Below are 17,405 nucleotides of genomic sequence, written 5' to 3' on the forward strand. Positions count from 1 at the left end.
CTGTAATTAGGTTTGCAAATTGGAGGCATCCACTATTTATTAGTAACATTGTTACATGTATCTGTTTGCCATATTTTATATAGCAACTTATAGGGACAATGATAAGAGTTAAGAGAATGATTTTCATAGCAAAAGAATTTTGAAATATTTTCATCGAACTGGTTAACATAGTCTTCATGGCATTGTCTTAGTTATTGTGTTCAGATATTTATATTCTGCATTTAGTAAGTTTCACCTGTATCCTTCTAAGATGCACCCTAGGTGTAGTCCCACCAATTACCCTCCCTCCCCTCCCCTCCCCTCCCTTGCCCCTTTCCCCATATTCTTCTCCATAAAACCAGCACATTGTACCTCATGATTGCATTAATGTACATAGCTATGATTTAATAAAAAAAAAGAGTGGAATGGATCAAAAAACTGTTGTATAGCCATATATGGAAAGCTATTTAACAATAAGAAGAAATAAACAATTGATTCACACAACAAAAAAAAAACAATTTTGAAATAATTTTGTGATGGACATAATAACAGTCATAGATGATGGTTCCCACACCCTTGCCCTGCCTCTGAATGTATCTGATTCTATGAGACAGAATTTCTGTGCTGCAATTAATAATTTAAGGTAATTCATTTATCAATTGGCATCTGTAAAAATTGATCATGGTGCTAAGTTCATCATTAAAGAGTAATAAATTACTTGTTCAGCTTTAGTATTCTCCATCTCAAATGGGCCACAAAATAGAAATATCGTTTCTTATTTACAGAAGTTATATTGTAGTGATTAACCCTAAGAAGATGCTATAGGAGTGCTCATAGATGTGTTATTTCCTGCCAAAGATGAAAGACATATTATTTCTCTTTGCAGATACTGCATTTTTTACAAATTGAAGGTTTGTAGCAACCCCGTGTCCAACAAGCCTATTGGTGCCATTTTGCCAACAGCATGTTCTCACTTTTGGTGTTTGTGTCACATTTTGGTGATTCTAGCAATAATTCAGACTTTTTCATTATTATTATGTCTGCTATGGTGATCTGTGATCAGTAATCTTTGATGTTACTACTGTAACTGTTTTGGAGTACCACAGACCATGCCCACATAAATTGATGAACTTATTTGATAAATGTTGGGTGTGTTCTGAATGCTTCATTGACTGGTCATTCCTGATCTCTTTCTCTCTCCTCACACTTTCCTACTGATATTAGGCCACAAAAAATATTGATATAAAAATATTAATGTTAGGCCAATTCACAACCCCACAATGGTCTGTCCTTCCTTCCTCCCTCCCTCCCTCCCTCCCTCCCTTCTTTCTTTCTTTCTTTCTTCAGAGCCTCAAGCTCTCACCCTGGGTAGAGTGCCATGGCATCACAGCTCACAGCAACCTCCAACTCCTGGGCTTAAGCGCTTCTCCTGCCTCTACCTCACCTGGCTATTTTTTTGGTTGCAGCTGTCATTGTTGTTTGGCAGGCCCGGGCTGCATTTGAATCCAACAGCTCAGGTGTATGTGGCTGGTGCCTTAGCTGCTTGAGCCACAGGCACGGAGCCCTACAATGGTCTTTCAATTGCATACTCTCACTTTAAATCAAAAGCTAGAAATGATTATGCTTAGTGATGGAGGCATGTTGAAAGCTGAGATAGGCCAAAAGCTAGGCCTCTTGCACAAGTTAGCCAAGATGTGAATGCAAAGGAAAATTTCTTGGAGCAAATCTACTCCAGTGAACACACAAATTATAAGAAAGTGAGTTTTACTGCTGATAGTAAGAAAGTTTTAGTGGCCTGGATAGAAGATCAAACCAACCACAACTTTCCCTTAAGTCAAGCCTAATTCAGAGGAAGGCTGAAACTCTCCTCAGCTCTATTAGGCTGAGAGAGGTGAAGAAGCTTCAAAAGAAACTTTGAAGGTTAATAGAGGTTTAGGAAAGAAACCATCTCTATAACATAATATACTGCAAAATGAAGCAACAAGTACTGATGTATATGCAGCAGCAGTTATTGTAGATATAAGCAGCAAATATAACTAAGAAAATAGATATAGGTAGCTACACTGAAGAAAAGATTTTCAATATAGATTAAACATCTTTTTATTGGAATAATATGTCATCTAGGACTATGATATCTAGAGAGGAGAAGTCACAGCCTGGATTCAAAGTTTCGAAGGACAGGCTGACTTTCTTGTTAGGAGCTAATACAGCTGATGATTTTATTTTATTTTATTTTATTTTATTTTGCTTTTCTTTATTTTTATTTTTATTTTGAGACAGAGTCTCACTTTGTCACCCTTGGTAGAGTGCCGCGGCATCATAGCTCACAGCAACCTCAAACTCCTGGCTTAAGCAATTCTCTTGCCTCAGCCTCCCAAGTAGACGAGACTACAGGCACCCACCACAATGCCTGGCTAGTTTTAGAGATGAGGTCTCACTCTGGCTCAGGCTGGTCTCAAACCTGTGAGTTCAGACAATCCACCCACCTCGGCCTCCCAAGTGCTGGGATTATAGGCATGAGCCACCGTGCCCGGCCCAGCTGGTGATTTTAAGTTAAAGCCAGTGATCATTGATCATTCTGAAAATCCAATGGCCTTAAGAATCATGCTAGATCTACTCTGCCTATACTCTGTAAATGGAACAACAAGGCCTGATGGCAGCACATCTTCCTACAGTGTGGCTTACTGAATATTTGAAGCCCACTGTCAAGATCTACTGCTCATAAAATGAAATTACTTTCAAAATATTACCCCTATTAATAAGGCAACTAAGCCATGCAAGAGCTCTGACAGAGATGTACAAGGAGATTAATGTTGTTTTCATGGTTGCTAACACAACACCCATTCTGCAGCTTATGAATTAAAACTTAACTTCTACTTTTAAGACTTACTATTTAAAAATTACATTTACAAAGGTTATATTTACCATAAATAATGATTCCTCTGATGGATCTATGAAAAGCAATCAAAAATCTTCTGGAAAGGAGAAGATTTAGATAACTATTATTTAGTTAACATTAAGAATATTTATGATTCATGGGAAGAGGTCAAAATATTATCATTAACAGGAGTTTGGAAAAATGTTGTTCCAACCCTCATGGATGACTTTGAGGGATTCAAGACTTCAGAGGAAAAAATAACTGCAGATGTGGTAGAAATATTAAGAGAATTAGAAGTAGAGCCTGAAGATGTTACTGAATCACTGAAATCTCGTAATAAAACTTGAATGGATAAGGAGTTTCTCTCATGGATGCACAAACAAAGGGGTTTCTTTAGATGGAATCGACTCCTAGGGAAGGTGTTGTGAACATTATTGAAATATAAACATTGGATTTAGAATATTACCTAAACTTAGTTGAGATGAGAGAGGTAGGGTGTGAAAAGATTGGCTCCAGTTTTGAAAGAAGTTCTACTGTGAGTAAAGTGCTATCACATAGCATCATATAATACAGAGAAATCTTTCATGAAAGGGAGAGTCAATCAGTGTGGCTACTATCATTGCTTATTCTTAAAATTGCCACAGATGCCCCAACCTTCAGTTAACACTACCTCGATCAGTCAGCTGCCATCCACATTGACACAAAACTCTTCACCAACAAAAAGATTACAACTTGCTGAAGTCTCAGATGATCATTAGTGTTTTTTTTTTAACAATGGAGTATTTTGACATTAAGGCGTGTGTGTGTATATATACTTTTTTTTTTTTTTTTTTAAGACAGAGCCTCAAGCTGTCGCCCTAGGTAGAGTGCAGTGGCATCACAGCTCACAGCAAACTCCAACTCCTGGGCTCAAACGATTCTCCTGCCTCTGCCTCCCAAGTAGCTGGGACTACAGGTGCCTGCCACAATGCCCGGCTATTTTTTGGTTGCAACCATCATTGTTTGGCAGGCCCAGGCTAGATTCGAACCCGCCAGCTTGTGTGTATGTGGCTGGCCCCTTAGCTGCTTGAGCCACAGGCACCGAGCCAGGCATGTATATTTTTAAAGGCAATGTTATTACATGCTCATCCAATTACAGTATATTGTAAACACAACTTTTATATGCACTGAGAAATTCATGTGACTCGCTTTATTGCCAGATTGGCTTTATTTTGGTGGTCTGGAACCAAACATACAAAACGTGTATATTTGAGGCACACCTTTAATGTTAGTCTTCCACAGAAGGACAATCCCTCGATAACATGACTCGCTTCCTGAAGGTTAAAAGGGCAGCCACCTTTTAGCAAGTGGAGAAGAATGATGAAAACTAACATCACACTTATAGTATCAATGATATTGCTAAGCGTTATTATAAATACTTTCTTTAGTTGGTCCTTTATCTGAAGGTTCCACATGAGTGGACTCAACCAACCATAAACTGAATATATTTGGGGGAAAAAAAAAACAATAAAAAGTAACAATACAACAGAAACAAATCATAATACAAATAAAAAGCAATATAGTACAATATAATAATACTGTATTAGTTCATATAATACTGTATTAGTTATTATAAGCAATCTACAGATGATTTAAAGTATACAAGAGAATGTACATAGGATATATGCAAATACTAGATCATTTTGAATCAGGGACTTGAGCAAAGTGGATTTTGGTATGGGTAGGACATCTTGAAGCCAATCCTCCATGCATATTGAGAAACAACTATATATTGATATATTTCACTCTTTCAACAACCCTATTGCTGCTGGACCAATGAGTCTGTCCACCTGTCACCCAAGATAGTCAATGGAGAAGTGGATAAGAGATTAACTATTCTACTTTTATTTACAGAAAAGCCAGCAATTCTGGAGAACAGACTGTTATTTCCCTTTGTTATTGTTATAATCTCACAATAAAAGCAAGCGTCAGAAAAGTTATTAATCATTGTAGTAGACACTAAACAGATTTTCTTTCATAGGTTGCAAGGTTACAAAATGTTTCTGCCATCATAAATATTAATACAGTTATTAATCATAATATTATTTCTACTGTAGACTAAATTTATATTTAGTCAATGTTTTACTAAGTCCATTACTAAGTATATTACTAAGTGCACTACATCCTTGACTGGCACCATGGTTCTTGGAACGTACAGTCTCTTAACTTTATCTATGATAGAAAGCCTCCTACGTGAATAAACAATTCCAGATGGTGGCATAGGAGCCCATCCTGTCCTGCTACAGCTTGTTCAGTAGCATCCTCCATGTAATGGCTATTTTGCATAACAATGGCCACTATCACTATGAAGTCCATATGCTATTATTAGTCCCCATTTAAAGATGAGGGCAGCAAGACAGGTTAAAAATCTGCTTGAGTACATTAAACTAGGAAGTTAGCAAAGAAACTAGGGCTCAATATCAGGCAGTCTGGTTCCAGTGTTCTCAACAGAACCTCTGTTCTATGGATAATACCTCCCTATTGCTCAGAAGGGGGTGTGAAACTTGTTTACCAAGAGTCTAAAACTGTTACAAAGGAGAGCAAAGGAAATTCAACCCTCTGAATTTGTGATGCTATAAATACATAAGCAAATTCTGACCCTGCATCTGGTTGCTTTCCTCCTAAGAGGTAACAGAATAGAGACAGAGAAAATTAACTTTAGACCAGTGTTTTGGTAACTACTTGGGTGCTCTCCTTTGTAGTGACTGTAGGAGAAAAAGCATTGATGTTCCCCTGATCCAAAGGTAGGTATTTAGGGCTTCCTAACTGTGGGGTATCTGTGTGTATATAATTTTTCCTGGCTCAGGGATGAAGTTCTTTTTTTTTTGAGACAGAGTCTTACTTTATTGCCTTCTGTTGAGTGCTGTGTCATCACAGCTCACAGCAACCTCCAACTCCTGGGCTTAGGAGATTCTCTTGCCTCAGCCTCCCAAGTAGCTGGGACTGCAGGCGCCTGCCACATGCCTGGCTATTTTTTGTTGCAGTTTGCCGTAGCGGGGTTTGAACCCGCCACCCTCAGTATATGGGGCCGGCGCCCTATCCACTGAGCCACAGGCGCCGCCCAGGGATGAAGTTCTAACGGTCTCACAGGAAGAAATAGAAAACATCACCTCCTAGAGTGCTTTCAGCAGATGAAACCCTTTCAGAAAATGTTAACAAATTTGTTATAACTGCCACAAATATTTATTAACAGTAAAACGTGCCTGGGCATATTCCTTGAGTTGTTGGGGTTCATAATTCCTATGAAAGATAACTCATATTTAACCCATGTGATAATTCAGACATAAACAAACATCTCTAAATTGTAGAGATTCCACAAAAGATTGTGCATCAGAAGAGATAATATGGTCTTCCCAGACAAAAAATCACAAGCAAAGATGATTGTGAGTAATCCAGATTTCCTGAGTTAGCATGGTCACACCTCCAAGCCTTATATGTTTGGGGTGGGAGAACCAAAATTGTGTCATAAGAGAAACAAGATAGTATTACTTGCCAAATATAACTGAAAGATTTACTGTAAAGCTGCACTGCCCAGTAGTGGTATCCACTGGACACAACTTAAATTCAAATAAATCAAAATTAAACACAGTTTTTAAAGTTAATTTCTCAATAGCAGTAGTCACATTTCAAGTGCTGCAGATCTGTAGCTGGCTAGTTACTACCCTACTGCCAATACAGATAGAGAGTACTTCCATAATTGCAGACCATCTTATTATACAGTGCTACATATAGAATAATAACCTGTTCACTAGGTGAAAGAGAAGATAGAAGTGGGCATTACAAGGAGAGGTCAGCTCTAGCAGTGCAATTGCATTCAGTGAAACCAAAGTAAAAGAGAGTTGCAAACAAGAAGCAAAATTGCAGAGTAGCAACATTTATTCTATGTCGCACAGTACCAGCTAATCAAGTGGGCAGTGGCTCCACGGTATGTCAAGGGGAATTGTTATGATATGGCCTATTTATACTCATCAACAATCAAACAATGGAAGGCATAAGAGAAAGAAAGACAGCTAGATAGTTGTGGGCAGAGAATTACCTGTGCATGAAGCTCTTCAATGTGACAAATCATAAAAGTAAGATATTACAATAATTAACTTATTCTGAGTCATACAATTTGACATATTACACATGAGTCACAAGTTTTCTTTTTTAAATAAGATTTTCCTTGTTTATTTCTGATTATATAAAAACTTATAATACTTCGAGCAATATAGCAAAGTGTAAAATGAAAGTCAAAAATCACTTGAAATGTTCAATTACTAGAGATAACCAGCAACAACCATTTCATGAGATAAAGAAATACATACATGCATATATATACATATATTGGTTTTTATTTTATATTTTAACAACTTTGGTTTTTATTATTATTTATCATCTCTTATTTTCTTGGTATCTATTGCTTTATTTACTAACCTACATATTCTGACTTCACACACTCAAGTAAAAAATTTTATATAAGTATCTTCCTTATGCTTGTATGAAAGTGGGCTTATATCATACACACCTGACTGCAATTTGATTGTCTCACGTAAAATTATATCATAAAATTTCTTCAAGGCAATTGAGACATACTTAACTTATCCTCGAAAAAGCTTCATATTGGAGGTGGAGCAAGATGGCGGCCGAGTAACAGCTTCCCTGCAACTGGGCATGGTGAGTCTGGGGAGATAAGACTCCAGGCATCTCTGGCTGGTGGGATCTGCTTATAATCATCCCTTTGAGGATACAGGGAGTCAGCAAGGGACTTCTGGACCCCAAGAGGAGGACAAAAGCAGTGGAAAACTGGCAAGTGGTTGCGTGTGTTAGATCATACTAATCCCGCCAGCAGCCATAAATACAAGCAGCAGAGAGACTGCAAACCGGAAACGCCTTACCTGTGAACTGTTTCGGTGTTTTTGGACTTGGCACTCAGTTGAACTGCCTTGGGGAGAGCTTGAGCAGGAGTGCAGAGAACTTTGGGCATTGTCTAGGGCCCCAGACTGAGCCGCTGAGCCGGACGGAGCTAATAGTGTTCAGCTGTGGGCCACAGGGAACCATTATAAGAGAAGTGCCCTGGCAAGCTCCGCCCTCAGGGTCGCAGAGCAAGGATTGGGCGGGAGCTAGTAACCTATTGACTGAGCAGCCTAAAGGCGGGGACTGAGCTGCCTTATAGCCTTCACCCTCAGAGGCAGAGTGAGACAGGTTTTGGCACACTGGAGCCTTGGGCTGTTGCCCCGGGTAGAGTACCATGGTGTCACAGCTCATAGCAACCTCAAACTCCAGGGCTTGGTGCCACCCAGTCCTCCATAAGAGCTGCAAAGCAACATGTAACCCGCGCCCACTGGGCCTCCGCATGCCCTGACCAGGAACTGCGGGAGCTGCACAACCCTGAGTCCTCTCTCCTGTACCCTCCCTGCCTCCACACCGGCCTGCTCATCTGGCCAGGGACTGTGGTAGCCACATGCCCTTCAGAGCCTTCCCTGCCTCTGCGCAGAGCCTGCTGGTGCCTTAGACTCTCTGTGCCAAAGTCACTGGGTGCCAGGCACTCCCAGAAACATGTGCACCACCTCCCGCCCTGTTGCTGGATCCGGGTGTGTCACATTCCGGAGCTGCTTCCACAACCAGAACTCCCTGGCTGGGGCAACCCCAGAGGAACTACACAGGGTCACTCCCTACAAAGATCAAGCAACAATAGAGTGATCCTGCTGGGATCTAATCTTGGAGAGACACCACCCCAACTCTGAGGATGGCCAGAGGCAACGGGGAAAAACAATTATGAGGCGAAATCAAGGGAAAATCTCTGGCAATATGAATAATCAGAGTAGATCAACTCCCCCAAGGATCAATGGGGCAGACACAGCACAAGACCCCAAGCACAAACAAATAGCTGAGATGTCAGAAATCGAATTCAGAATCTGAATAGCAAATAAGATTGAATTAGAACTCCAAGCAGTAAACCAAAAGATATATCAAGAATTCAACAAATTCAAAGACCAAAGGACCAAAGATTTTGACACATTGAGACAAGAAGTTGCAGCCTTCAATGATCTGAGAAACACAGTAGAATCCCTCAGTAAAAGAATGGAACAAGCAGAAAAAAGGATTTCTGACATTGAAGACAAAGCTTTTGAACACTCCCAAACTCTCAAAGAGGATGAGAAATGGAGTGCAAAAACAGATCACTCTCTCAGAGAGCTCTGGGATAATTAGAAGAAAACCAATATTCGTCTTATAGGGATCCCCGAAAGTGACGAAGTGGCTTCACAAGGCACAGAGTCTCTTCTCCATGAAATTATGAAGGAGAACTTTCCAGACATGCCAAGAGATTCTGAAATTCAGATAGCAGACAGTTTCAGAACTCCAGCAGACTCAACCCGAATAAGACATCCCCCACACACATCATAATCAATTTCACTAAAGTTAATATGAAGGAGAAAACTCTGAAAGCTGCCAGACGAAAGAAAACCATTACGTACAAGGGGAAGAATATTAGAATAACTGCAGATCTCTCTACTGAAACCTTTAAAGCTATAAGAGGATGGTCATCAACTTTTAATCTCCTAAAACAAAATAACTTTCAACCCAGGATCCTATACCCAGCTAAACTGAGTTTCATTTATGATGGAGAAATTAAATACTTCAATGACATTCACATGTTGAAGAAATTTGCCATAACTAAACCAGCTCTTCAGGATATTCTCAGACGTATCTTCCATAAAGACCAACACAATCCTCCACCACAAAAGTAAACTCACCCAGAAAATTTTGATCAAATTCCAATTTCCACAGTCGCAAAAGGATTAAAAATGTCTACTGGACTCTCGAAAGGCTTATCAATATTCTCAATTAATGTGAATGCTTTAAACTGTCCTCTAAAGAGGCACAGGTTGGCGGACTGGATACAAAAACTCAAGCCAGATATCTGCTGCATACAAGAATCGCATCTTACATTAAAAGACAAATATAGACTCAAGGTGAAGGGAAGGTCATCTATATTCCAGGCAAATGGAAAGCAGAAAAAAGCAGGTGTTACAATCCTGTTCGCAGATGCAATAGGCTTTAAACCAACCAAAATAATTAGGGATAAGGATGGACACTTCATATTTGTTAAAGGTAATACTCAATATGATGAGATCTCTATTATTAATATTTATGCACCCAACCATGACACACCTCAATTTATAAGAGAAACTCTAACAGACATGAGCAGCTCAATTTCCTCCACTTCCATAGTAGTTGGAGATTTTAACACTCCTTTAGCAGTCCTGGATAGATCCTCCAAAAAGAAGCTAAGCAAAGAAATCTTAGAATTAAACTCAACCATTCAACATCTGGACTTAACAGACATCTACAGAACATTTCATCCCAACAGAACTCAATACACATTCTTCTCATCAGCCCACGGAACATACTCCAAAATCGACCACATCCTAGGCCACAAATCTAACCTCAGCAAATTTAAAAAAAATAGAAATTATTCCATGCATCTTCTAAGACCATCATGGAATAAAAGTTGAACTAAATAACAAAAGGAACCTGCATACCCATACAAAGACATGGAAGCTAAACATCCTTATGCTGAAGGATAGATGGGTTATAAACGAGATTAAGAAGGAGCTCACCAAATTTTTGGAACAAAACAACAATCAAAACACGAATTACTAGAACCTCTGGGATACTGCAAAGGCAGTCCTAAGAGGGAAATTTATAGCACTTCAAGCCTTCCTCAAGAAAACGGAAAGAGAGGAAGTTAATAACTTAATGAGACAACTCAAGGAACTGGAGAAGGAAGAACACTCCAACCCAAAACGCAGCAGAAGAAAAGAAATAACAAAAATCAGAGCAAAACTAAATGAAATTGAAAACAAAAGAATTATACAACAGATCAATAAATCCAAAAGTTGGTTTTTTGAAAAGATCAATAAAATAGATAAACCTTTGGCTAACCTAACCAGGAAAAAAAGAGTAAAATCTCTAATTTCATCAATCAGAAATGGTAATGATGAAATAACAACAGACCCCTCAGAAATTCAAAAAATCCTTAACAAATACTATAAGAAACTCTACTCTCAGAAATATGAAAATCTGAAAGAAATCGACCAATACTGGGAAGTACGCCACCTACCAAGACTTAGCCAGAATCAAGTGGAAATGTTGAACAGGCCTATATCAAGTTTTGAAATAGCATCAACTATACAAAATCTCTGGAAAAAGAAAAGCCCAGGACCAGATGGCTTACATCAGAATTCTACCAAACATTTAAAGAAGAACTAGTACCTATACTACTAAACCTCTTCCAAAATATAGAAAAAGAAGGAAAATTACCCAACACATTCCATGAAGCAAACATCACCTTGATCCCCAAACCAGGGAAAGACCCAACAAGAAAAGAAAATTATAGACCAATGTCACTAATGAATATTGATGCTAAAATACTCAATAAGATCCTAACAAACAGAATCCAACAACACATCAAAAAAATTATACACCATGACCAAGTGGGATTTATCTCAGGGTCTCAAGGCTGGTTCAATATACGTAAATCTATAAATGTAATTCAGTACATAAAAAACTAGAAACTAAGGGCCATATGATTCTTTCAACTGATGCAGAAAAAGCTTTTGATAATATCCAGCATCCCTTCAAAATCAGAACACTGAACTAGTGTGATGAAAATGTGTCAAACGGTCTATGAACCAAGTGTATGGTGCCCCATGATCATACTAATGTACACAGCTATGATTTAATAAATAAATAAATAAATAAAAGAAAGAAAATTGGTATAGAAAGGACATTTCTTAAACTAATAGAGGCCATCTACAGCAAACCCACAGCCAATATCGTATTTAATGGAGTTAAATTGAAATCATTTACACTTAGATCAGGAACCAGGCAAGGTTGCCCATTGTCTCCATTACTCTTTAACATCGTAATGGAAGTTTTAGCCATTGCAATTAGGGAAGAAAACACAATCAAGGGTATCCACATAGGGTCAGAAGAGATCAAACTTTCACTCTTCACAGATGATATGATCGTATATCTGGAAAACACCAGGTATTCTACTACAAAACTTTTAGAAGTGATCAAGGAATACAGCAATGTCTCAGGCTACAAAATCAACACCCATAAATCTGTAGCCTTTATGTATACCAACAATAACCAAGCTGAAAAAACAGTCAAGGACTCTATTCCTCTCACAATAGTGCCAAAAAGATGAAATATTTGGGAGTATAACTGACAAAGGATGTGAAAGATCTCTACAAAGAGAACTACGAAACTTTAAGAAAAGAAATAGCTGAAGATGTTAACAGATGGAAAAACATACCATGCTCATGGCTGGGAAGAATCAACATTATTAAAATGTCCAGACTACCCAAAGCAATATACAATTTTAATGCAATTCCTATTAAAGCTCCATTGTCATATTTTAAAGATCTTCAAAAAATAATACTTCATTCTATATGGAATCAGAAAAAAACTCGAATAGCCAAAACATTACTCAGCAATAAAAACAAAGCAGGAGGAATCATGCTACCAGACCTGAGACTGTACTATACATCGATAGTGATCAAAACAGCATGGTATTGGCACAAAAGCAGAGAAGTAGATGTCTGGAACAGAATAGAGAACCAAGAGATGAATCCAGCTACTTACCGTTATCTGATCTTTGACAAGCCAATTAAAAACATTCAGTGGGGAAAAGATTACCTATTTAACAAATGGTGCTGGGTAAACTGGCTGGCAACCTGTAGAAGATTGAAACTGGACCCACACCTTTCACCATTAACTAGGATAGACTCTCTCTGGATAAAAGATTTAAACTTAAGACATGAAACTATAAAAATACTTGAAGAAAGTGCAGGGAAAACTCTTTTTTTTTTTTTTAACTGAAACAATATTTATTATTTTACACAACAAGAAGTTCCAGAAACAGCATAGTTCCCCGTTGTCTAATTTAGGAGTTCAGTGAGAACATATGAACTCAACTTCTCTGAATCTGTCTGACCTTCCACTTTTGAAAACTCTTGAAGGAATGGGCCTGGGTGAATATTTTATGAGGAGGACTCCCCAGGCAGTTGAAGCAGTATCAAAAATACACTACTGAGACCTGATCAAACTAAAAAGCTTCTGCACAGCCAAGAACATTGTAAGTAAAACAAGTAGACGTCCCTCAGAATGGGAGAAAATATTTGCAGGTTATACCTCCGATTAATGTCTAATAACCAGAATCCACAGAGAACTCAAACGTATTAGCAAGAAAAGAACACGTGACCCCATCTCAGTTTGGGCAAGGGATTTGAAGAGAAAATTCTCTAAAGAAGACCTATGCATGATCTACAAATACATGAAAAAAAGCTCATCATCCTTAATCATCAGAGAAATGCAAATCAAATCTACTTTGAGATACCACCTAAACCCAGTAAGTGTAGCCCACATAACAAAATCCCAAAACCAGAGATGTTGGCGTGGATGTGGAGAAAAGGGCACACTTCTACACTGCTGGTGGGAATGCACACTAATACGTTCCTTCTAGAAGGATGTTTGGAGAATACTTAGAGACCTAAAGATAGACCTGCCATTCGATCCTATAGTTCCTTTACTAGGTTTATACCCAGAAGACCAAAAGTCACAATATAAGAAAGACATCTGTACCAGAATGTTTATTGCAGTCCAATTCATAATTGCTAAGTCATGGAAGAAGCCCAAGTGTCCATCGACCCACAAATGGACTAGCAAATTGTGGTACATGTATACCATGGAATATTATGTAGCCTTAAAGAAAGATGGAGACTTTACCTCTTTCATGTTTACATGGATGGAGCTGGAACATATTCTTCTTAGCAAAGTATCTCAGGAATGGAAGAAAAAGTATCCAATGTACTCAGCTCTACTATGAAGCTAAATTATAGCTTTCGCATGAAGGCTATAACCCAACTATAGCCCAAGACTATGGGGAAAGGGCCAAGGAAGGGGAAGGGAGGGGGGAGGTTTTGGTGGAGTGAGGGTATTGGGTGGGGCCACATCTACAGTGTACCATAGAATGGGTACAGGTGAAACTTACTAAATGCAGAATACAAGTGCCTGCATACAGTAACTAAGAAAATGCCATGAAGGCTACGTTGAATAGTTTGATGAGAATATTTCAGATTGTATATGAAACCCACACGTTGTACCCCTTGATTGCACTAATGTACACAGCTATGATTTAACATTAAAAATAAATAAATAAATAATTAAAAAAGAAAAAGCCTCATATTTCCATTAAAGAGATTTTCCTTAATTTTGTCAACAGCCTCCCTGCTAGTGCTTTAGCTTCTCTGCATATTTATCTTCATTACAATGAAGTTAATCATAGCATTAGTTTTAGTGACCCTTCCCCTCAAATTTGCATTAGTAGTACACAAATAAATATCAGTAAATAAATCTGTAGATTTCCTGGAGTCTTCTTACCAGGTCATAGAAATGTTTGTTTTTGACACAAACAGGCATTGCTAGATTATTTCCAAATCCACCTTTTCAGGGGAGGTGGAGCAAGATGGCCGACTAGAGGGATTCAGCGACTAGATGCACCAGCCACTGCAGTGAGATGGGGAGAGAGGATTCTAGCCACCTCTGACTGGAATGTCCTGCTCAGAAATACTACTCTGGGAACACAGAGGGGGATTTCAGGAGTCAAATAGAAGGTCAGGAGCAGTAGAAGACTAGCACAGAAGGCAAGTACCTGGGAGCGAGTAGAGGCTGGCTGGCCCCCGAGTGGAAGAATAAAAAGAAGAAAAGCCTGTCCTGCCGTGTTTCTGAACTTGGGTGCTCACCAGAGCTGCATTGGGAGGGCTTATGCAAATAAGTGAACTTGAATGGCACCAGCAGCCAGGATTGAACCAGGGGGCAGGGTGGAACTCCTACCGATTTGGCTGCTAGCAGGGCACCACTATTGTGCGAGAGCCACCAAGAAGAACAGCCCACAGGGTCCCAGCACATGGCTAAATCTGTTGTGCCTGCTGAGCATGGGCAGCCACCCTTGGGGTGAGATGAGCAGCTTCTGCACCCCCGTGAAGGCCCCTTTGTGACCAAGGGGCAGTTTAAAAGGTTGAGGGGCATCTCCTAAGAAGTCTGGTGAGGGCTTCAGGCTTCCAACTCTGTAGGTATTGAAAGTTAGCAAAGAAACCAATCCCTGATTGAAAGTAAATAAATCAGGAAAATGGACCGGGTCTACATGGCAAGTAGATAGTGGCTTCCAGGCCCTATCTTATACAGCACAATCAGCATGTTTGTTTTATGTCTCCTGACTCGGGAGTGCTATCTCTTGTCCAGGAAATATATTGTATTATATATCTATTTTCTCTTTTATTCCTATCTTCTCCAAGCACACCTGGTGTCCAGGCAATATATTGCAATATGTATACATATATTATATATATATATATTGGAATTATTATTAATTTTTATATTGTTTTCTGCTTCTTTTAATTTTTGTTTTGTCATATTTTTAATTTTTATTTTTTACTTTTTTTCCAATATCAAGGATTCCATTTTTGCTACAGTTTTTCTGCCTTTTTTTCCTTTCTTTCTTTTGTATTTCTAGCATTTTTCTTTTTGTAGAGATTTTTCTAATTTTTCATCTTGCCCTCATAAGTTTCACAACTAAGATAGCCTTTTACATTTTATATAATTTTCTTTTTAATTTATAATTACTTGTTTTCTTTTTTCGCATCAGTTTTGTTCTTTTTCATTCTATATTCTATTTATGAGACAGAGCCTCACTCTGAGGCCTGGGCTAGGGTGACACAGCATTGGCCTGGCTCAAGAAGGTCTTGAGGCTCTCTGATCCTCCCGTTCATCAGACAGCCACTTCTTCTAGTGCAGCGCCAGCCGCATCCCCGAGGCAGCATGGTGAAAGTGAAGGTCAGAATAAACAGCTTTGGTCATATTGGGCACCTGGTCACCAGGGCTGCTTTTAACTCTGGCAAAGTGGATATTGTCGCCATCAATGACCCCTTCATTGACCTCAACTACATGGTCTACATGTTCCAGTATGATTCCACCCATGGCAAATTCCATGGCACAGTCAAGGCTGAGAACGGGAAGGTTGTCATCAATGGAAATCTCATAACCATCTTCCAGGAGCGAGATCCCACCAAAATCAAATGGGATGAGGCAGGCACAGAGTATTTTGTGCAGTCCACTGGTGTCTTCACCACTATGGAGAAAACTGGGGCTCACCTACAGGGGGGTGTCAAAAGGGTCATCATCTCTGCCCCTTCTGCTGATGCCCCCAGGTTTGTGATGGGTGTGAACCATGAGAAGTACGAAAACAGCCTTTGCATTGTCAGCAATGGCTCCTGCACCACCAACTGCTTAGCCCCCTTGGCTAAGGTCATCCATGACAACTTCGGCATTGTGGAGGGACTCATGACCACAGTCCATGCCATCACTGCCACCCAGAAGACAGTGGATGGCCCCTCTGGGAAGTTGTGGCGTGATGGTCACAGGGCTCTCCAGAACATCATCCCTGCCTCAACTGGCACATCCAAGGCTGTGGGCAAGGTCATCCCTGAGCTGAATGGGAAGTTTACTGGTATGACCTCCCGGGTCCCCACTGCCAACGTGTCGGTCGTGGATCTCACCTGCTGTCTAGAGAAGGCTGCCAAATATGATGATATCAAGAAGGTGGTGAAGCAGGCATCAGAGGGCCCCCTCAAGGGCATCCTGGGTTACACCGAGCACCAGGTCGTCTCCTCTGACTTCAACGGTAACACCCATTCTTCCACCTTTGATGCTGAGGCTGGCATTGCCCTCAACGACCACTTTGTCAAACTCATTGCCTGGTATGATAATGAATTTGGCTACAGCAACAGGGTGGTGGACCCTATGGCCCACATGGCCTCCAAGGAGTAAGAACCCCCAGACCACAAGCCCCAGCCAGAGCACGAGAGGAAGAGAAAGGCCCTTAGCTGCTGGGGTGCCCCTGACTACTCAGTCCCCCACCTCACTGAGAATCTCCCCTCGACAGTTTCCACACCAGACCCCCTCAAGAATAAGAGGGGCCTAAGGAGCCCCACCTTGTCATGTAACATCAATAAAGTTCTCTGAATTCAAAAAGAAAAAAAAAAAAGAAGGTCTTGAGCCTCTGGTCTAAGGCATTTTCTAGCTTTGGCCTTTCAAAGGACTGTATTGATAGGTCACCACCGTGACACACTGCTAATTTTCTTCTATATTTATCAGAGATGGCTTCTTGCTTTTCCTCAGACTGGTAAGAAGCTCTTGGCCTCAAGAGAACAACCCGAGCCAGCTGCCCAGAGTCATGAAATTGCAGGGGAGGGTAAATGCACATTGTTTAACACCATTATTATTCCTGTCTCTCTCTTTCTGTCCTTCTTCTCTCCTTTTTTCATTTTTCCCTTTCACACTTTTTTTTTTCTATTTTCCTTTCTTTTCTCCCTTCTTACTCTTTTCTCTTCCTTTTGGTCCTATACCAACAGGCCAGTCCAAGACTTAAGCACAGAGACAAGGAAATTTAGAGAGAAGA

The 17,405-nt window shown here is 39.8% G+C and overlaps 1 protein-coding gene across 1 annotated transcript; it reads left to right on the plus strand.

Annotated features, from left to right (window-relative positions):
• The first annotated feature begins 15,766 nt into the window (after positions 1–15,766).
• LOC128578300 (glyceraldehyde-3-phosphate dehydrogenase-like) lies at positions 15,767–16,975 on the plus strand. Its single transcript, XM_053580889.1, has one exon. The coding sequence runs from the start codon at positions 15,767–15,769 to the stop codon at positions 16,772–16,774; it is 1,008 nt and encodes a 335-aa protein (XP_053436864.1). The 3' UTR covers positions 16,775–16,975.
• Positions 16,976–17,405: the final 430 nt, after the last annotated feature.

Source organism: Nycticebus coucang, chromosome X (assembly GCF_027406575.1).
Source record: "Nycticebus coucang isolate mNycCou1 chromosome X, mNycCou1.pri, whole genome shotgun sequence".
Classification (NCBI taxonomy): domain Eukaryota; kingdom Metazoa; phylum Chordata; class Mammalia; order Primates; family Lorisidae; genus Nycticebus; species Nycticebus coucang.